Consider the following 17,013-nt stretch of genomic DNA (forward strand, 5'->3'; position numbering starts at 1 on the left):
GCAAAAGAGCAATTTATTTTATAGTGACTAGTTATTGATTTATTACTAATAATTCCACAAATTAATTTGCAAATAACTTTTTGAGCTCACACCTGTGCCTATGACAGACTCAGGAGGACTGATACAGCACGGTCCCTATTTACAGAAGCAGTTACTGAGGCCCACCAGGTTAGATGACAGCTGGGTCTCAAAGCCAGGGTGGCACAGGCAGGAATGAAGCCCTAGCCTTTTGATCCTAACGGAGCTCTTCCGCAAGCCACGTCCAGATACCTAACGTTTGACTCCACTCTCCGTATTGACTGGGAGACATTTTCCCTAAATTCAATGGGGCCCATTCAGTTAGTTAAGAGCCAGTGGGCCTCAGTGACCCTATCAGAGACAAACACCGAGTCTGTACCCCCACCCCCGCCCCACAACCGGTACTGGGACAAAAGAGGGTGGGACCAGCCTTGGACAGGGAGGCCCAAGCGCGCACCCTGCAGCCGCCCAGGGCGGGAGGAAGTAAACCCGAGGCGGCGGCTTCTGTTCCCTCCCTCCCGAGGGCCTGCGCGGCCATGGCGCTCCTGCTCGCCGCTCTGCGCGTCCTGCTGGGCGGCTTCTTCGTGCTCACAGGGGCGGCCAAGCTCTCGGAGCACATCTCGCCTCCCGTGTCGCGGCAGATGGTGAGCCGCGCGGCGTGGGCAGCGGGCAGCGGGCGGACGGGCCCCAGCGGTTACCCCGGCGCCCGGCGCGCCCCGCCCCCGCCCGCCTGCACCCCGCCCTGCCGACCCGCCTGCCTTAGGGCCTGACGGAACCAGAGCTGGGGGAAGAGCCCCTGGACCGCGACTTCCACGTGGACAGCTTCCTGGAGAGTTTCCGTAGACAGAAGGGGTCGGGAAGTCTCCTTCCAGCCGAGCTTTGGTGGCCTAGGCAGGAGGAGTGCTCGGGACCCTGGGGGAGAAAGATGGAGGAAAAGGGACACACTCCTTCCTTCCCTGCTCCCTTTCGCTCCCTCCTTTGCCTGAGTTCTGGGGAGATTCGTGATGCAGGGGTTTATTAATCCCCATTTGGCAGGGTGGGAAACCCGCCCTGAAGGGGAAGTGTATCTTGTAAAGGTTACACAGCTAGTCAGGAAGTAGGACCCAAACTAGACCTTCTCTTAACTTGGAACCCAGAGAGCCCCTTTCTGGAGGATGGAGCCTGAGACGGGGCCTGGGAGTCGCCCTCAGGCATTCTCTTAGGCCTGTCTAGTTCTAGACTCTGGGGAAAACTTTCATGTTCTATTATTATTATTATTGTTATTGTTATTTTTGTTAATCCTCACCTGATGGTATTTTTTCCATTGATTTTTAGAGAGATTGGAAAGGAGAGAGAGAGAGAAAAAAACCTTGATGCAAGAGAGACACATTGGTTGGTTGCCTACGACACACACCCCAAAGGGCGGGGGGGGGGGGGGACGACAAGGAGTGAACCTGCAACCCAGGTACATGCCCTTGACCAGAAATTGAACCCGAGACTCTTTGGTGCATGGGCTGGCACTCTAACCACTGAGCAACATGGACCAGGGCACTTTCATGTTCTTATTCCCACCAGTCCCTCAAGACTCTCAAACAAGCCAGATTTGGAGACCCCCTGCCAGCTCCCTCTCCCAGGCCTGAATTCTCCCCTTCCTTTCTGGCTTAAGGTGATGAATTCGGGCAAGTTGGTCCCCAGGGCCAGACAGCTTAGAGCTTTTTCCTTGCATTGCTGAGTGTAAGGGAGGTAGAGTTGAGGTGAGGGAGCAGGAAAATGTGGCCCTGGACAGAGCCCAGCAAGCAAGATGAGTCATTTTGAGCCCCCTCAACTCCCCTTGTATCTACTGCAGTGGGATCCAGGCACAAGCATATGATGTAGAAAGTGGAATCTGTTTAATGAGCAACAATCTGCCCTTTCATCCTCTCTCCCAACTCTAAATATTCCCTGCATAGTACCTGAAGAGAAGCTAGGCCAGGCATAAAGAAAAGCTATGGAGTTCCCAAGGCCTTGGCTCTTGGTGGAAGGCCCAAGCCTTGCTTCCTTTTCCTGGAATTTGGGGCTGGTGAGAAAATCAGTCCATCTCTGCATCACCGTCCAGCCCTTCTTGGAGCGTGAAGCTTGTTTATGGATTCAGCCCCCCAGAGAGGCTCTCTCCTTTCCAGGCTGACCTCAGCCCTGGACTTGATCTCCAGTAGTAACTCCTTTGTTGGGGGAGTGGACCTAGGCACCAAATGTCCCTGTGGAGCGCCTGGGCAGTGGATCCTTGGTGAGTGGCTTACAGGCATTTCCTGCCACCCCTAGAAAGCCCTGTTTGTGCAGTTTGCTGAGGTGTTCCCGTTGAAGGTGTTCGGCTACCGGCCAGATCCCATGAGCTACCAAGTGGCTGTAGGCTGGCTGGAACTGCTGGCTGGGTTGCTGCTGGCCCTGGGCCCACCGATGCTGCAAGAGATCAGTAACTTTCTTTTGATCGTGCTCATGATGGGTAAGGAGGGGTCCACCTGGGCAGAGGAAAGGCGGACTTCCTGGGGAGGATGAAGGGAAGACCTGGCTGTTCCTCTGTTCCCTTTTGCTGTTGCTACCCTCCTTTTCTCTGGAACCAGGAGCACTTCCTGCTGTACTGCAGTTCCACGATCTTCAGACTAGGACCGGTGCTTTTCAAACTTAATGTACTGTAACACTATTTTATGTCAACTCTGCCTTTACCTCATCAGTTCTATTGGCTGCATGGTATTCCATTATAAGGATGTGTTATAATGTAACCTAGAAGCCCTACTGCTCTCCTTGCGTCCCACGAGATGAGAGGATGGAGTAGCAGCTGCCATTTGACCTGTGTGTCTGGCAGTTGGAGACAAAGAAGCTGAGCCCCCTGAACAGAAAGGCAGAGAATTTCCCTGGGGCAAGAAGTCCTGGAGGGTCCTCCTCATAGCAGCTCTGCCCACAGGAACTGCTGCTTTAAAGGCCAGACGTCTTCAGGCTCTTCTGTCTATACCCCATGCCCCACCCCCACCCCAGCCTTGTGTCACCATGGCTGCCGCCACTCCCCCAGGCTTTCTTTCCATCTCTGGAGCTTCCCTTCAGACTAGGACCGGTGCTTTTCAAACTTAATCTTCAGACTAGGACCGGTGCTTTTCAGATCTTTCCTTCTTTTCTACCATCACCAACCCCTGGGCCTCCTTCCCTCCAGCAGGATTAATGAAGGAGTAGGAGCAGGGAGAATTTGTTCCAAATGCCTGTCTAGCCACCTCCCTGCCCCGTTGGGCTGTATTGTTCCTGTTTCTTTCTTGCTGTCTGAGAGGGGTTACATTGGTTCAAAAACCTCCTGATTCCTGGTCTTGCTTTTTCTGGGCAGCCAGGGAGACAAGTGCATCTCGTTTAGGGTGTGTGTGTGTGTGTGTGAGGGGGGATGCCTAATGGGAGGACTTGAGCTGGAGTGGGTCAGCCTGGGCGGACAGCCATGAGCTCCAGGATCTCCTGGGTGCCCCCAGGGAGCCTCAGAGACCCAACTTTCCATTCCAGGGTCTATCTTCACTTTGGTGTCTCTGAAAGAGTCACTGCACACCTGTATCCCAGCTGTCGTCTGCCTGGTGCTCCTGCTGCTGCTGGATATCTGCCAGTTCTTAGTCAGACCCACAAGGAGGAAGACTCCAAGTACAGTCAAGGAATCCTGGGAGTAGAGTGCCCCTCGCCTCGCTGTGCCATGCCACCGTCACGGCAGGAACACAGAGGGACACAGAACCTACCTCCTGCTTACCAGAGTCAACATGTGGCCAGTGTTGAAGTAGACATCTTGCCTACCTGGCTCTGCTTTCTCTCTTGGGCATCTACTGCTCTTTTTGGACATTTACTAGCATTTCTCTTGTCATGTGAACATGGAAAATAAGCAGAAAAGAAATTTAAATCACCCCAAATTTTACTGCCTTAACTATTTTCAATTTCTTTGTATAGCTGTGCCTTTGAACTTTTTTCTATGCCTTCATACAGATTTTAAAAATTGAATATGAGACCATATATACTATTTTATTGCCTGCTTTTTGAAGCTAATACCCTGTAACAGCATTCCATATCTGTCTTACCTTGTTGATGTTAATGGCTGTGTAGTATTCCATTGTAAGATATACTGTAATGTATTTACTCAAACCACACTGAGGAATATTTGGATTGTTCCCATGTTTTTGCTATTGTAAACCTCACAGTAAGTCACCTTTGTATACTTATTTTCTTTTCCTAGAAGGGACAGTGCTGGTTTAAAAGGCATACACGCAACAAAAAACAAAAAACAACATAAGGCATGCACATTCTTAAGGTTTTTATTACTTACACGTTGATTATGGCAGAGTACAGGTGCCTGCTTCTGCCTGTGCCCTTCCGAGCCAAATGAAGTATTTCCTCCTATTTCTTTTTTTTTTTTCTTTATTGATTTTTAGAGAGAGAGGAAGCGAGAGGGAGAGGGATAGAAATATCGATGAGAGTGAACACCAGTTGGCTGCCTCCTTCATGCCCCTCACTGGGGATTGGGCCCACAACCTGGGCATGTGTCCTGACCGGGAATCGAACTGGCGACCTCCTGGTGCATGGGTCGACGCTTAACCACTGAGCCACACCGGCCGAGCCCTCCTATTTCTTTTTATCTTGGGCACTTTAGCTTTGCAAGCTAACAAAGATGGGCATTGCATCATTTTACAGGACCTGAAACTGCCAGGTGGTGAGGTGGGGCACTTAGTGCAGAGCTCCTTGGACACCTGCATGGAAGTAAGGGACAGTCAACCCCAAGGGATGCTGCCTGTTCAAGCAGTGCCGGAAGCCAGGGATGAATCCCAGAGGTCCTAGAGTCAGAAGGATGTGTATGTGTGTGGGGGGCAATTCTCAAGGAAAAGTCACCAGGTTACGTTCTATCACATCACCAACCATCTTGACCTCATACACACACACATATATATATACATATATTAGTACATATATATGTAGTAGTATACACGTACTTCAGATATAGTATCAAAACAATAAGAAAGCTTTCACTCTCATAGGTCCAGAGATAACAGCTTCAGCTTCAATGTCGGGTAATTTGGCTGCCTTATGATGACATCAAAGGTTGATGTTTTTTCCAACTTTCTGCTCTGCTGCTTTCGATCTGTTGGCTACTGCCCTCAGGGTTGCAAAGTAGTTGCAGCAGCTCCAGAGTGCACACTTGCACATACCATCCATCCAAAGATGAAAAGAAAGAGAAAAGCTCTCTTAGGAGACCCCCAGATTTCCCCTCACATCCCACTGGTCAGAATTGTGTCACATTTTCATTCCTAGGCCAGTCACTGGCAAGGAGAATGGAGTTCCCATCATGGACTTAAACGAGTGAAGGTTTACCACACTGCTCAGCAAGGGAGGGGGTAGAAAATGGTTTCTGCCACTTACTAGCTTATTTGCAGAATATATTTTAAGAATGGTAGATACTTCTCAGAGTTGCTGTGGGGATTTTGTGGGTTAAAGTGCTTACAGTAGTGCCTGGCACATAATAAGTGTTCAGTAAATGCTATTATCAAATACTGGTTTGTTCTACAGATGAGAAAATGGATTCAGCAAGCTTAAGTGCCTGTGTGTCAGATCTGAGACTAGAATTAAGGTCTGATTGACTCCAGAATGCAGTTTCCATTGCGCCAGCTGCCAAAGTCGGAAGTGGGCAGGCATGGCGCCCCTGCTCTCTTCAACTTGAGGGTACATGGGGTGATCTGTCCAATGTGATTAAGTCTGCCTTGCTTTCCAGAATTGTCCTTCTGCATGAAAATTTTAAGCCCACAAAAGTAGAGCCTGGAGCCCCTAGAATCCTGGCCTCTCACCATCTCCACCCCTTTCAGGATGCCACAGCCAAGACTTTGAGTGAAACCTCTCACCGCTGGCGCGGGATTGAGGGCTCCTGCTTGCCAAGGCTCGACCTGTGAGCTGATTAGTTGCTACGGGGCCCCCCTGGCTTGGCTGTCGGGCCCACCCAGCAGCTGTGGGCAAGGCAGGGTGCTAGAGGAGTGGGCTGGCCAGCGGGTGTGCAGGAGCACTTGGGGTTGACGGCAGCAGGAGTATCCTGAGCTACAGCAGTGGGGGCTCAGCGCACGGGGAAGCCAGGCTCCAGGAAAAGTGCCCCCCACGCCGCAGCTGAAAGCCAGGTTAGGGCAGCACAGTGACGTTCTGCTGCCAGGGCTTCCTCATGCCTTTCCATCGCTTTCCCTGTGCCCTCTTGTCCTGCAATGGCACTCCCTCCCCTTGGGGCCCTGGCCTCACCCCACACACCCTGCCCCTAGCTGCCACTTCCCTCTCCAGCGGTTAGGCCCAATCTTCATGTCATGTCCTGGGACTAATCGGTTGACGGGAGGGTCTGGGATGTGTGAGTGGAAGTGGATTTGGTTCTGTCTGAGCTTGTTAAAGCCAGGTCCCAAGGGAATGGGGGGGGGGGGTGAGAGAGAGAGAGAGAGAGAGAGAGAGAGAACAAGAACTGGCTGCAGCAGCCAGAACAGTAAGAGGACTGATCTAGTGGGATAGCGAGGGGACATTCAGGGTCAGGCAGTTGGGGACTAGAGCCTTGGTGGGCAGAGCTGAGAGGGAGGGCAAGAAAGGAAGACACTCAGGATCCCACAAAGGATTAGAGCCTGAGAGGTTCAAAGGCAAAAGTACAAATTTTGGTACGAGTTTTGGGACCCCCTAAGAGTTTACCGTGTGTCCAAAACAGGAACAGGACATTGGCTTGTGTGTGTACTTACCCACCGTGGGGAGAGGAGAGGCATACATCCAGATGCTGCGTTGTTTTGTTTGCTTGGGGTGCCTGTGTCTCTGACGCTGTGTGCGTGCCTGTGTGGGTGTGCACAGTCGTCTGTGTGCTGCCTGGAGGGAAGGGAGCTAATGGTTATGAAGTATCTCCCCAGTGTCAGCCAGTGCTCAGAGTTTTACTTATGTTTTCTCATAATCCTCCCAATAACACTGTGAGGTAGGTATTTTAATCTCCATTTTACAGCAGAGAAGACAGGCTCAGTGAAGCTGAGTAATTTGCCCAAGGTCACATGGCAGATAAATGTGTGCATCTAGAATCTGCCTGATTCCAGGGCCTGTGCTCTTTTTGCTTTGCTGTCCAGTGTTGAGTCAGATCCAGGACTTCTCTGTGGTCAAGAGGCAAGGGGGAAGGAAGGGGGCTGGAAGGCCCGAGCTGCGAAAGCTCTTCGGCTCTGTCCAGGGTACTCCGGGCAAGCCCCGGTAGAGGACCTTCACCAAGGCAAGGCCAAGGCCACTAAACTTAGGCTCGTCATCTGGATCCGTGCACCGTAAGACCCGTCCTCCGCCCACGCCCCACCGGCTTCCCCGCTGATCTGGATGGCTTGGGCTCTTTCTGGGAAGGATTCCCTACATCCCAGTGCAGTTTCTTCAGAACTTCCAGTTGGTTCAGCCTTGCTTGAGCTGACTGCCATGCCCGTGCCCCCCCCCTTCTGAACCATACTCCCTCTGTGAGGGGCACCTCCACCCTCCCAGGCACCAGGTTGGAAATTTCCAAGCTGTCTCGGACATCTGCCTCTTATTTCCCACAGCTTTCAACAAGCCCACTCAACTTCAAATAACCCTGGAGTCCATGCCCTCCTCTGCATCCCCTCCGGGTGGTGGCTGAGCTCAGTCCTCATCCCCTCCCGTGGGTTGCCTTGCTTCTGGTGTCTCCTCCCAGCAAGGACTGAGGAAGAAGGGTTGGGATTGGGGAAAGTGGTAAGCCTCCGCATGACCTTCCTTCCTCTCCCTAGTCCAAAGTCCGAGATGAAAGCAGTGTTGGGGACCTGCGTGTTGGTGGCTGCAGCCCCTGGGATGACTGCTCACTTCATCATGGTGCCCGTGGCCTACACATTGGCACTGGGGCTGCCCCCCAGCAGGGCTACCCCGGCAGCGTTCATCCACGGCAGTAGGTGCCTGGGCCGAGCCCTGCATCTCCACCTGCTCCACCTGGCCCTGGCCGATGTGCTCTTCCCGCTCTCACGGACACTGCTCACCTGCCACCTGGCTGCTGGGAGGCCACCTGCCATGCGGCTGGGTACTACCCGTCCACCTATATGGCCACGGCTTTGATGCTCTCATGTGACCCTGCAGCTTGGTGCACCCCTCTGGGCCCAGGTGACCTTCAGCCCACACCGCTGCCTTGCCCGCCTGCCCGGCCTGGCCTATGCCACGGCCCCCAGGGCCTTCTTCACGGCTGCCTTCCTGCTGGTGCTCGTGGCCTACGTGAGCCTGCCCAAGGTATTCCAGGCAAGCTCCAGGAGAGGACCTTCATCAAGACAAGTCCAAGGTCACTTTTGCAACTCTGACATCACCTTCACTGTGCCAAGACTCCTGTACCAAGACTTGGTGGTAATCATTCTGCTGTTGGCTGGGACTGGGATTCAGCAGACTTGCTGCCTTTTGGCTGAGCTGGGACTCTGTCAGTAGGTGCAAATCCCTGCCAATGGCTGTGGCCACCAGTGTTTCCTTCTTAATGTGTTGATGGCTCTAGAGTTGGCTTCAGGTGGGGAAGGCAACCACTCCTCTTCTCAGCCATGTGCTTGGGTCTCAAGGGGTTAGAGCTTAACGAATGAGAGCAGCATGTTCATGTTGCCAAGCTGGTCGGAAGGGTCCACCCATCAGCCACCTTGTCCTACGGACTTGCACGTCTTGTTGCTGAATTTGCCTTGTAATGACAAACTTGATAAATCCCCTCTTTTCTTTTTTTTTTTATCCTCACCCGAGGACATTTTTCCATTTTTTGTTCAGGTAGAGTGGGAGGGAGAGAGAGGAACAGAGAGAGAGAGAAACATCGATGTGAAAGGAACACATCGAGTGGCTGCCACCCGCACAACTGACCAGGGCCGGGGACAAACTGCAACTGAGGTACGCGCCCTTAGCGGGAACCGAACCCGGGTCTCTCTGGACCGCAGGCCGACGCTCCAACCGCTGAGCCAAACCGGCCAGGGCCCCTCTTTTCTTTTTGATAAATTACCTTTCATTGGTCTCTTATTCCTTCTTTAATTTTTTCTTTACATTTTAAGAGTAATGCGTGTTCATGAAAAGAAATTCAAAGCAGTAGAGAAAAATGTAAAATAGAAAATAAAGGTTCTCAGCACTAGTCACTGGTCACAGTTTCTTATGTGCATCTTTTCTATTCTAGTACAAATCTATCATCTATCTATCTATCTATCTATCTATCTATCTATCATCTATCGTCAATTTTCTTCATAAATTCACAAATGAGGTAGTATTACAAGGCTCTCTGTACTTTTCTCATTTACTATATCGTATACATCTTTTTATATCTGTATATACAAATATCTACCCTATTCTTTTCAATGGATACAGAGTATTTATTTTACTTAAATGATTCCCTATTGATGGGCATTTGCTTCTATTGTTTTACTGTGGTAAACAATGATGCCATGAACATTCTTGTCCATAAATCTTTGCATACTTGAAAATCTGTAGAGTAAATTCCTGGCAATAAAATTGCTGTGTCAAGGAGTGTGTGTGCACACTTAAATTGTGTAATTACGTCCTGGCCTATTTGGCTTAGCAGTTAGTGTCGGCTCGCGGACCAATGAGTTGCAGGAAAGGGCAGGTACCTCGGTGGCGATTCATCCCGGCACTGGTTGGGGTCATGCGGGCAGCAGCCACTCGATGTGTCTCTTTCACGTTGATGTTTCCTCTCTCTCCCTCCCCCTCTATCTGAACAAAAATGGAAAAATGTCCTCGGATGAGGATAAAAAAAAAAATTGTGTAATTACATCATCAAATTGCCTCCCAAAATGCTGCACCAGTTCCACACCCATCAACAACATGTGACGGTTTCTGTTTTACACCTCACCAGGACTGGGAGTTGTCACCTGCCTCCTCCTTGAATCTAGACTCCTGTCTGCAATCCAACTGTGAGCATGATTCATTTGTTTCTTTTTCCTGGAAGTCTTCTCAGTCTCGTCCGTGTCGATTTGAAACCCAGTGGGGGCAGGAGTGGGAAAAGAAAGGGTATCACCTATGGCCTCACGCCAGCCAAATCTGAGCATATTTTGCTTGTTGAAGGAATTAAACAAACACACACATACACACTGGTAATTGTTGGTTCTCTCTCCTTGATTGAGAATTAGGCTGGCTCATTCCATGAAACACTAACCAGCATCTCAGGTCAAGGCCAAGAGGCAGCCTGGGCCCACATCATGAATTCAATTGCTCTGGTGGAATGAATTGCTCAGCCCTGGGGGCCATGCAAGGCTAGGTCTCTGAGAAGTAATCTGGTGTCCACACTAGAGCCAGCTGAATCTCTTGAGGCTGAATTTGATTCTGTCCAGATAAAAAATGATTCCCTGTGACCTCATCCATCCCTGTGGTCTTGTACTATCTTGCTTTTGATGTGACTTTTCCCTTAGTGAAGTAGTCAGTTTCCTTTGGGAAATGTCTAACTTAGTCTTCTGTGTCTGACCTGGGGAAAAAAGAACTTGAGAGCAGATTGCCTTTGGGAGATCAGACACTGCAGAAAGAAAGCCTCTGTCTAGGGTTATAGTGTGTGGGAATCACCACCCTCCCTCCCTGTCACTCAGGAGAGCAGAAACCTGGGGTGGGGATCCAGAGGCAAAGAGCCTCAGGGATGAGAGGAGCAGACTGTTTTGTACTGTGAATCCTGTTGAATCCCTAGTCCCCTTCTTAATTCCAAACTTTCAAGAATTTGACGTAAGACCCTTCCTTAATCCAGGACGGAGAAAGAGGAGCCCAGTTGGTCCTGGATTAGATGTGAGACATGCCCTTTTTCCAGGATCCAGGGAAAACTCATGTGCCAATTGTTTTCAGTAGCTGTCAATATGCCCTAGACTCCCCCTCCTCTTCCATGGCCAGCAATGCCCAATCTCTCTGGCCCATCCCACCTGGGGTCCAAACATAGTGCAGGGAAGCTGCTCCTGACACAGAAAGAATGAAGCTCCCCTTCTCCACAGCACCCTGTTCTCTCCTCAGCTCAATCACAGTCCAGGTCTCTGAAACCAGCCCAACACCGTTCCTGCCTTTGGCCAGGCTGGTCCAGGTCCTTGGCCCTGCAGAATCCTGCCTGGGGTCCCTCTGTCAGTACTGCATCCTTTGTGACCCTGTCTGCTCCTGCCCAATCTTAGCCTCCAGACCAGGCCCCACCTGCTCCTTTGGCCTCCGTAGGGAAGCTTATCAGACGTCAGCTTGATCGGCTCTCCATCTTCAGGCCTTCAGGTGCTCTCTCTGCAGCTGATTCTTTGCCTTAACATCTGTTTCCCTCTCCCCCAGCCCCAGAAAGCGGGCAGCCCCCCCCCCCCCCGCAGCTGCAGCTGTCCTACCCTGGCCCTGCAGCACTTCCTTGGACTACATTCCTGCTTTAGGGACTGTGAACCTCCTCCCAGCACAATCACTCTGAGGACTCTCCCAGGCCTCCCTTTCCATGCAAGCCCACCCCCGAGCCCTAATACAGAGGTACTGCCACTAACTCACCCTTCCTCACCTCTAATTCTCAGTGAGCGCCAGCCCAGTTTTGAAATGTACTAGTGGTTGGGGTGCTGGGCTCATACTGCCCCCTAGCATTTGTGGGATCCTGGACAAGAGTAACATACTATATGTCTAAATATTTAAAAATTTTAAATCAAGCAAACACATTGTTAAATAAAATGTGTTCCATCCACCTACCTTGACAAATATACCTTCATAAGGACAGAATAGAAAAATAGCCCTGGCCAGTTTGGCTCAGCGGTTAGAGCGTCCACCTGCGGTCCGGAGAGACCCGGGTTCGGTTCCCGCTAAGGGCATGTACCTCGGTTGCAGTTTGTCCCCGGCCCTGGTTGGGTCGTGCGGGTGGCAGCCACTCGATGTGTCCCTTTCACATCGATGTTTCCCTCTCTCTCTCTTCCTCTCTCTCCCTCCCACTCTGTCTGTGCAAAAAATGGAAAAAATGTCCTCGGGTGAGGATTAAAAAAAAATAATAAAAAAAAATAAAAAAAGTTAAAAAAAGAAAAATATGTGTAAAGCTATAGTTGTCAGGATTGACAGTCAGCAAATTATCAAAGAGAACCGAATTTAATTTTACATATTATGTTTATACATTGCATTTGGGTCATATATAATAGATCCTTATAAAAATATAGAATAATTTAATCACACAAATCACCATCATTCATAATGTGACTTAAAACACCATTTGTTCAAGCCATTTGTGAATTCATACAGAATTTCATAAGTTCTTTTTCTCAAAATTTTTAATAATGGACTATTATTTACAAAATATGTTTTTATTGATTTTAGAGAGGGAGAGGAAGAGAGAAACATCAATGTGAGAGAGAAACATTGGTTGCCTCCCTCACATACCCTGACCAGGGATTAAACCCGAAACCTGGGTATGTGCCCTGTCTGGGGCTAATTTGAGGTAGCCTTTATGCTAGGGATAATTTAGCCCTACTACTAATGCACAATGCTCCTGAAATCTTTAGTAAAATCCATGGGTGTTCAAGAATACCCTTCAGTCTGATGGTCTCCCAACATGTGTGAGCTCTGATGATTTTTCAGTTTACAACTTGTACATGTTTTTTTGCCCTGTCTTGTAGTATTCACCCCTTTTCTACATGGTCTGGATAGCAGAATAAACTCAAGGGGATCCCTGGGAAGATTTATAGGATTTTAACATTTTGTATAGGGTTCTTATTTGTAACTTTGCCGTGCTACTTGAAGCTACCTCAGGCTCCATGACCTCAATTTCTTTCTCCTCAACTAAACAAGACTTCTTACCCTGCTTGGGATCTTCTACTCTATACAATGGTCCAGAATTATATCCAGACAGATAGCTGAGGAACTTGAGGTGCTCACTAGGTTTGTTTTCTTACTCTCAGGTTTATAGTTCTGCACTATTTGTATAATATGTGAAAACACTTTTATCATGTTTTGTTAAATTTCCTAGTTATTTTGGTGGAAGTATAAGCTTGGGCCTAATACATTATAATTTCCGGAAGCAGAAATCAAGACAGGAAGTGCTTTTGGAGTGTGTGTAATTGGTCCAAGAATAGACAATAAGCCAATAGAACAAAATAGAGGGGAAGAAACAAGCCCACACATATACATTCCTCTGATTTATAACTAAAATTCTATTGCAATTCAGTGGGGGTAAAGGAAGATTTTTTTTTTAATCCTCACCCAAGGATATTCTTCCATTGATTTTCAGACAGAGTGGGAGGGAGGGAGGGAGAGAGAGAGAGAGAGAAACATCAGTGTGAGAGAGACACACCAATTGGTTGCCTCCCGCACAACCCCAACCAGGGCCAGAGATTGAACTGCAACCAAGGTATGTGCCCTAGACTGGAATAGAACACGTGACTTTTTGGTCTGCAGGCTGATGCTCTAACTGCTTTGCTAAACTGGCCAGGGCAAGGAAGATTGTTTAAATCAATGATATAGAAAAAAATTAACGTTGGTCCCTACCTCACATTGTACCTAAAAATTAATTGGAGATGAAGCATAGATATATATGTGAAAGGTAAAATAATAAAGCTTCTAAAAGAAATCATGGGTGAATATCATCATAATCTTCAAGTAGGCAAAGATTTCTTAAACAAGACATATAAAAGACTAGTAATTTTGATATCATTAAAATCACAAACTTCTTTTCAACAAATGACAAAATTAAGAGGGTGTAATGGCAAACTACAGACTTGTAGATAATGTTTGCAATAGATATTTTGAAAAAAATAACTCATAACTGAAATATATAATGAATCCCTAGAAATCACTAATACAAAAAAGACTGACAATCCAAGTTTTAAAAAGGTAAAAATATTGAATAAACTGTGCACAAAAGATATTCAAATGGCTAATACACATCTGTAAAAGAGTTCAATGTCGTCATCTTTCACATAAAGTCATATTAAGACTGGGATGAGAACCACCTCATTCATAACCAATTTTAGAATGACTAAAATTTAAAAAAATAAATATGTTTTTATTGATTTCAGAGGGAGGAAGACAGAGATAGAAACATCAATTTTAGCCAGCCAGGCAGAATGGCTAAAATTTTAAAAAGTGATAAGTCCAAGAGTTGGTGAAGATGTTGAAAAGCTAGAAGTCTTGTACATTGCTTATGGGAGTACACATTTATACAAATATTTAGAAAACAATTTGGCAACATATACTAAAACTAAACAAACATATGCTGTATGACTGGGCAACTTAGCTCCTGGGTATATGCCCAAGAGAAATGAAAGCATTTATCTACTAAAAGACAAGTATGTAGCATAGCCATAGCAGTATTTGCCATAATAGCTTCAAATTGAAAGCAAACCAAATGTTAATTAACAATACAATAAATTATGATATGGTCATATCTAGAATACTAAACAAATATTAAAAATTAACTGCATGCAATAATATGGATGAATCTACATTTATAGAATTGAGCAAAAGACCCAGACCCAAAACATTACACTATATATGATTATGTTTTTATTTATTTATTTTAAATATGTTTTTATTGATTTTTAGAAAGAGAGGAAGGGAGAGAGAGGTAGAAACATCGATGTGAGAGAGAAACACTGATTGGCTGCCTCCTGTATGCCCCCTACTGAGGATCAAGCCCACCACCCAAGCATGTGCTCTGACCAAAAATTGAACCCAGATTTCTCAGTCCATGGGACGATGCTCGGTCCACTGAGCCACACCGGCTAGGATATGATTATGTTTTTAAATAAAGTACAGGCAAAACTACTCTGTGGTGACAGAATAGTGGTTATCTCTTGAGAGTTATTAAGTGGAATAATGCATATGGGAGCTTTTATGGAGTATTGTAAATGTTTTTATCTTCATCTGGATGGCAATTACATATGTAACAATTCATGGATCTGCACGCTTAAGATTTGTGTAATTTACTGCATATAAAGTATATCCAAATAAACAAGAAAATCTTTATACTTCTAACAACATGTATAAAACTAATGATGTGATAATTATTTTTGACTTCCATATTTTCTTCTGGTAGTTCACAATATATATAATAAAAGTTTGTTGTTCGGAGGAAATACTGGGAAGATGGCAGAGGGGAAAGCACCAGGAACCAGTCTCCTCACCTAGACAATTACACTGACAGAATCTCTTTGCTGTAACTGTTTTGGAACTCTGGAACCTGTTGAAGGTTTACAACTGCAAGGAAAACTTGGACAGTAAATTGCTGTTAATTTTGGTCAGTTTCATCTCTTACCATAACAGCAGAAACCCATTCCCCACCTCTCAACCATGTGGCAGACAGGTGTGCACATCTTCCTGGAGCAATTTATACACATTATGTGGAAGATAGGGTGGGCAACAGTAATCCTGTCCTTTAAATATAGAAGATCTATGATATGGTCACTGCTTCTGATCACAGAAATGCAGACATAAACATGGGAAGCCATTTTTGTTGCACCACCCCTATTGTTAAAAGACACACTCCCTCTGGCTGAAGTGACTTGCAAGAAACTTAAAGAACCAGCAATCCTTTCTCCTTTCATTTGTATGCTTTTCCCCTTCTGGGAAACAAATATTAAAAACTAGGACATCCAAAAGCAACTGTATATATGGAGAAAATCAGAAAGTGGCTACAGTGCCTAAGCTGGTGACTCAGTTGGTGGGAGCATTGTCCTGTGCACCAAAAGGTTGCCAGTTTATTCCTGGTCAGGACACATACCTAGGTTTCAGGCTTGATCTCTGGTCAGGGCACATAGGGTAGGCAACCAGATGATGTTTCTCTCTCTCTCTCTCTCTCTCTCTCTCTCTCTCTCTCTCTCTCTCTCTCCCTCTCTCTCTCTTTCTCTCTCAAGTCAATAAGAAAACATATTCTTGGGTGAGAATTTTAAAAAAATAAAAGAAAAAAATGTGGCCAATTTGACCAGGGAAAGCCTCCAAAAGAACCTAAGAAGACATTAAGTTTACAGTTAAGTCTGATCCCTGGCACAAATACAGCCTAAAATAAACAAACAACCCCCTCCCCCCAGTAAATAAACCCTGGGAAAGGGAAGAACTTGATTTCCAGTTATCACATTATGAAATTTAAATGTTTAGTGTTAAAAAAAATCTAAAAGCATACAAAGAAACAGGAAAGTGTACCCCATTCAAAGGAAGAAAAATAAGCCACCAGAAACTGTCCCTAAATAAGACCTAATGACATACATACTAGACAAAGACTTTAAAACAACTGTCTTAACTATGCTCAAAGAACTAAGGAAATATAAGGGAAAAGTCAAGAAAATAATGTATGAACATATAAAAAATATCAATAAAGAGTTAGAAAACCTAAAAAAACCCCAAAAGTAAATTCTGGAGATAAAAAATACAATAATTGAAATTAAAAAGTCACTAGAGAAATTTGAAGGCAAATGTGAGCAGACAGAAGAAAGAAAATGCAAACTTGAAGATAGGACAATGGAAATTATTGTGGTTGAGGAACAGAAAAAAAAAAAAAAAAAAGATGAAAAAATTGTGAACAGAGTCTCAGAGATCTGTGGGACCCCTTCAAGTGAACCAACATATGCATAATGGGAATCCCAGGAGGAGAGAGAGAGAGAGAGAGAGAGAGAGAGAGAGAGAGAGAGAGAGAGAGAGACGAGAGAATATTTAAAGAAATACTGGCTGAAAACTTTCCAAATTTGATGAAAGAAAGAAATAAACATCTAAGAGCCTCAACAAATTCATGTAGGGTGAACTCAAAGAGACCCACCTCAATGAATCCAAGTTGGATAAAATCAAAGAGACCCACATCAAAAAACATTATAATCAAACATTCAAAAGACAAAGACAAAGAGTATCTTGAAAGCAGCAAGAGAGAAGCAAATAATTACATACAAAGATTGTTAATAAGGTTATCACTTGACTTCTTATCAGAAAATTTGGAGCCCAGCAGAGTAGTTGATATATTCAAAGTGCAAAAAAGAAAAAAAAATACTGTCAACCCAGAATTCTATATTGACAAAACTGTCCTCAAAAGCGAGAAAGAGACCTGCTGGAGTTGCTCAGTGGTTAGAGTGTCAG

General features: G+C 46.4%; 1 protein-coding gene across 1 annotated transcript; it reads left to right on the forward strand.

The window, feature by feature from the left end:
* The first annotated feature begins 548 nt into the window (after window positions 1-548).
* TMEM35B (transmembrane protein 35B) lies at window positions 549-4,177 on the forward strand. Its single transcript, XM_036256763.1, has 3 exons — window positions 549-662; window positions 2,296-2,476; window positions 3,511-4,177. The coding sequence occupies exons 1-3, from the start codon at window positions 555-557 to the stop codon at window positions 3,666-3,668; spliced, it is 447 nt and encodes a 148-aa protein (XP_036112656.1). The 5' UTR covers window positions 549-554; the 3' UTR covers window positions 3,669-4,177.
* Window positions 4,178-17,013: the final 12,836 nt, after the last annotated feature.

This window comes from Molossus molossus, unplaced genomic scaffold (genome assembly GCF_014108415.1).
Source record: "Molossus molossus isolate mMolMol1 unplaced genomic scaffold, mMolMol1.p scaffold_m16_p_12, whole genome shotgun sequence".
NCBI classification, from domain to species: Eukaryota; Metazoa; Chordata; class Mammalia; order Chiroptera; family Molossidae; genus Molossus; species Molossus molossus.

Bases quoted from the DNA above. Each gene is read 5' to 3' on its own strand.
- TMEM35B (XM_036256763.1), top strand. From the start codon at position 555: ATGGCGCTCCTGCTCGCCGCTCTGCGCGTCCTGCTGGGCGGCTTCTTC. The intron at 663-2,295 runs GTGAGCCGCGCG...TGCCACCCCTAG, and splicing joins CTCCCGTGTCGCGGCAGATG to AAAGCCCTGTTTGTGCAGTT. The intron at 2,477-3,510 runs GTAAGGAGGGGT...TTTCCATTCCAG, and splicing joins TTTGATCGTGCTCATGATGG to GGTCTATCTTCACTTTGGTG.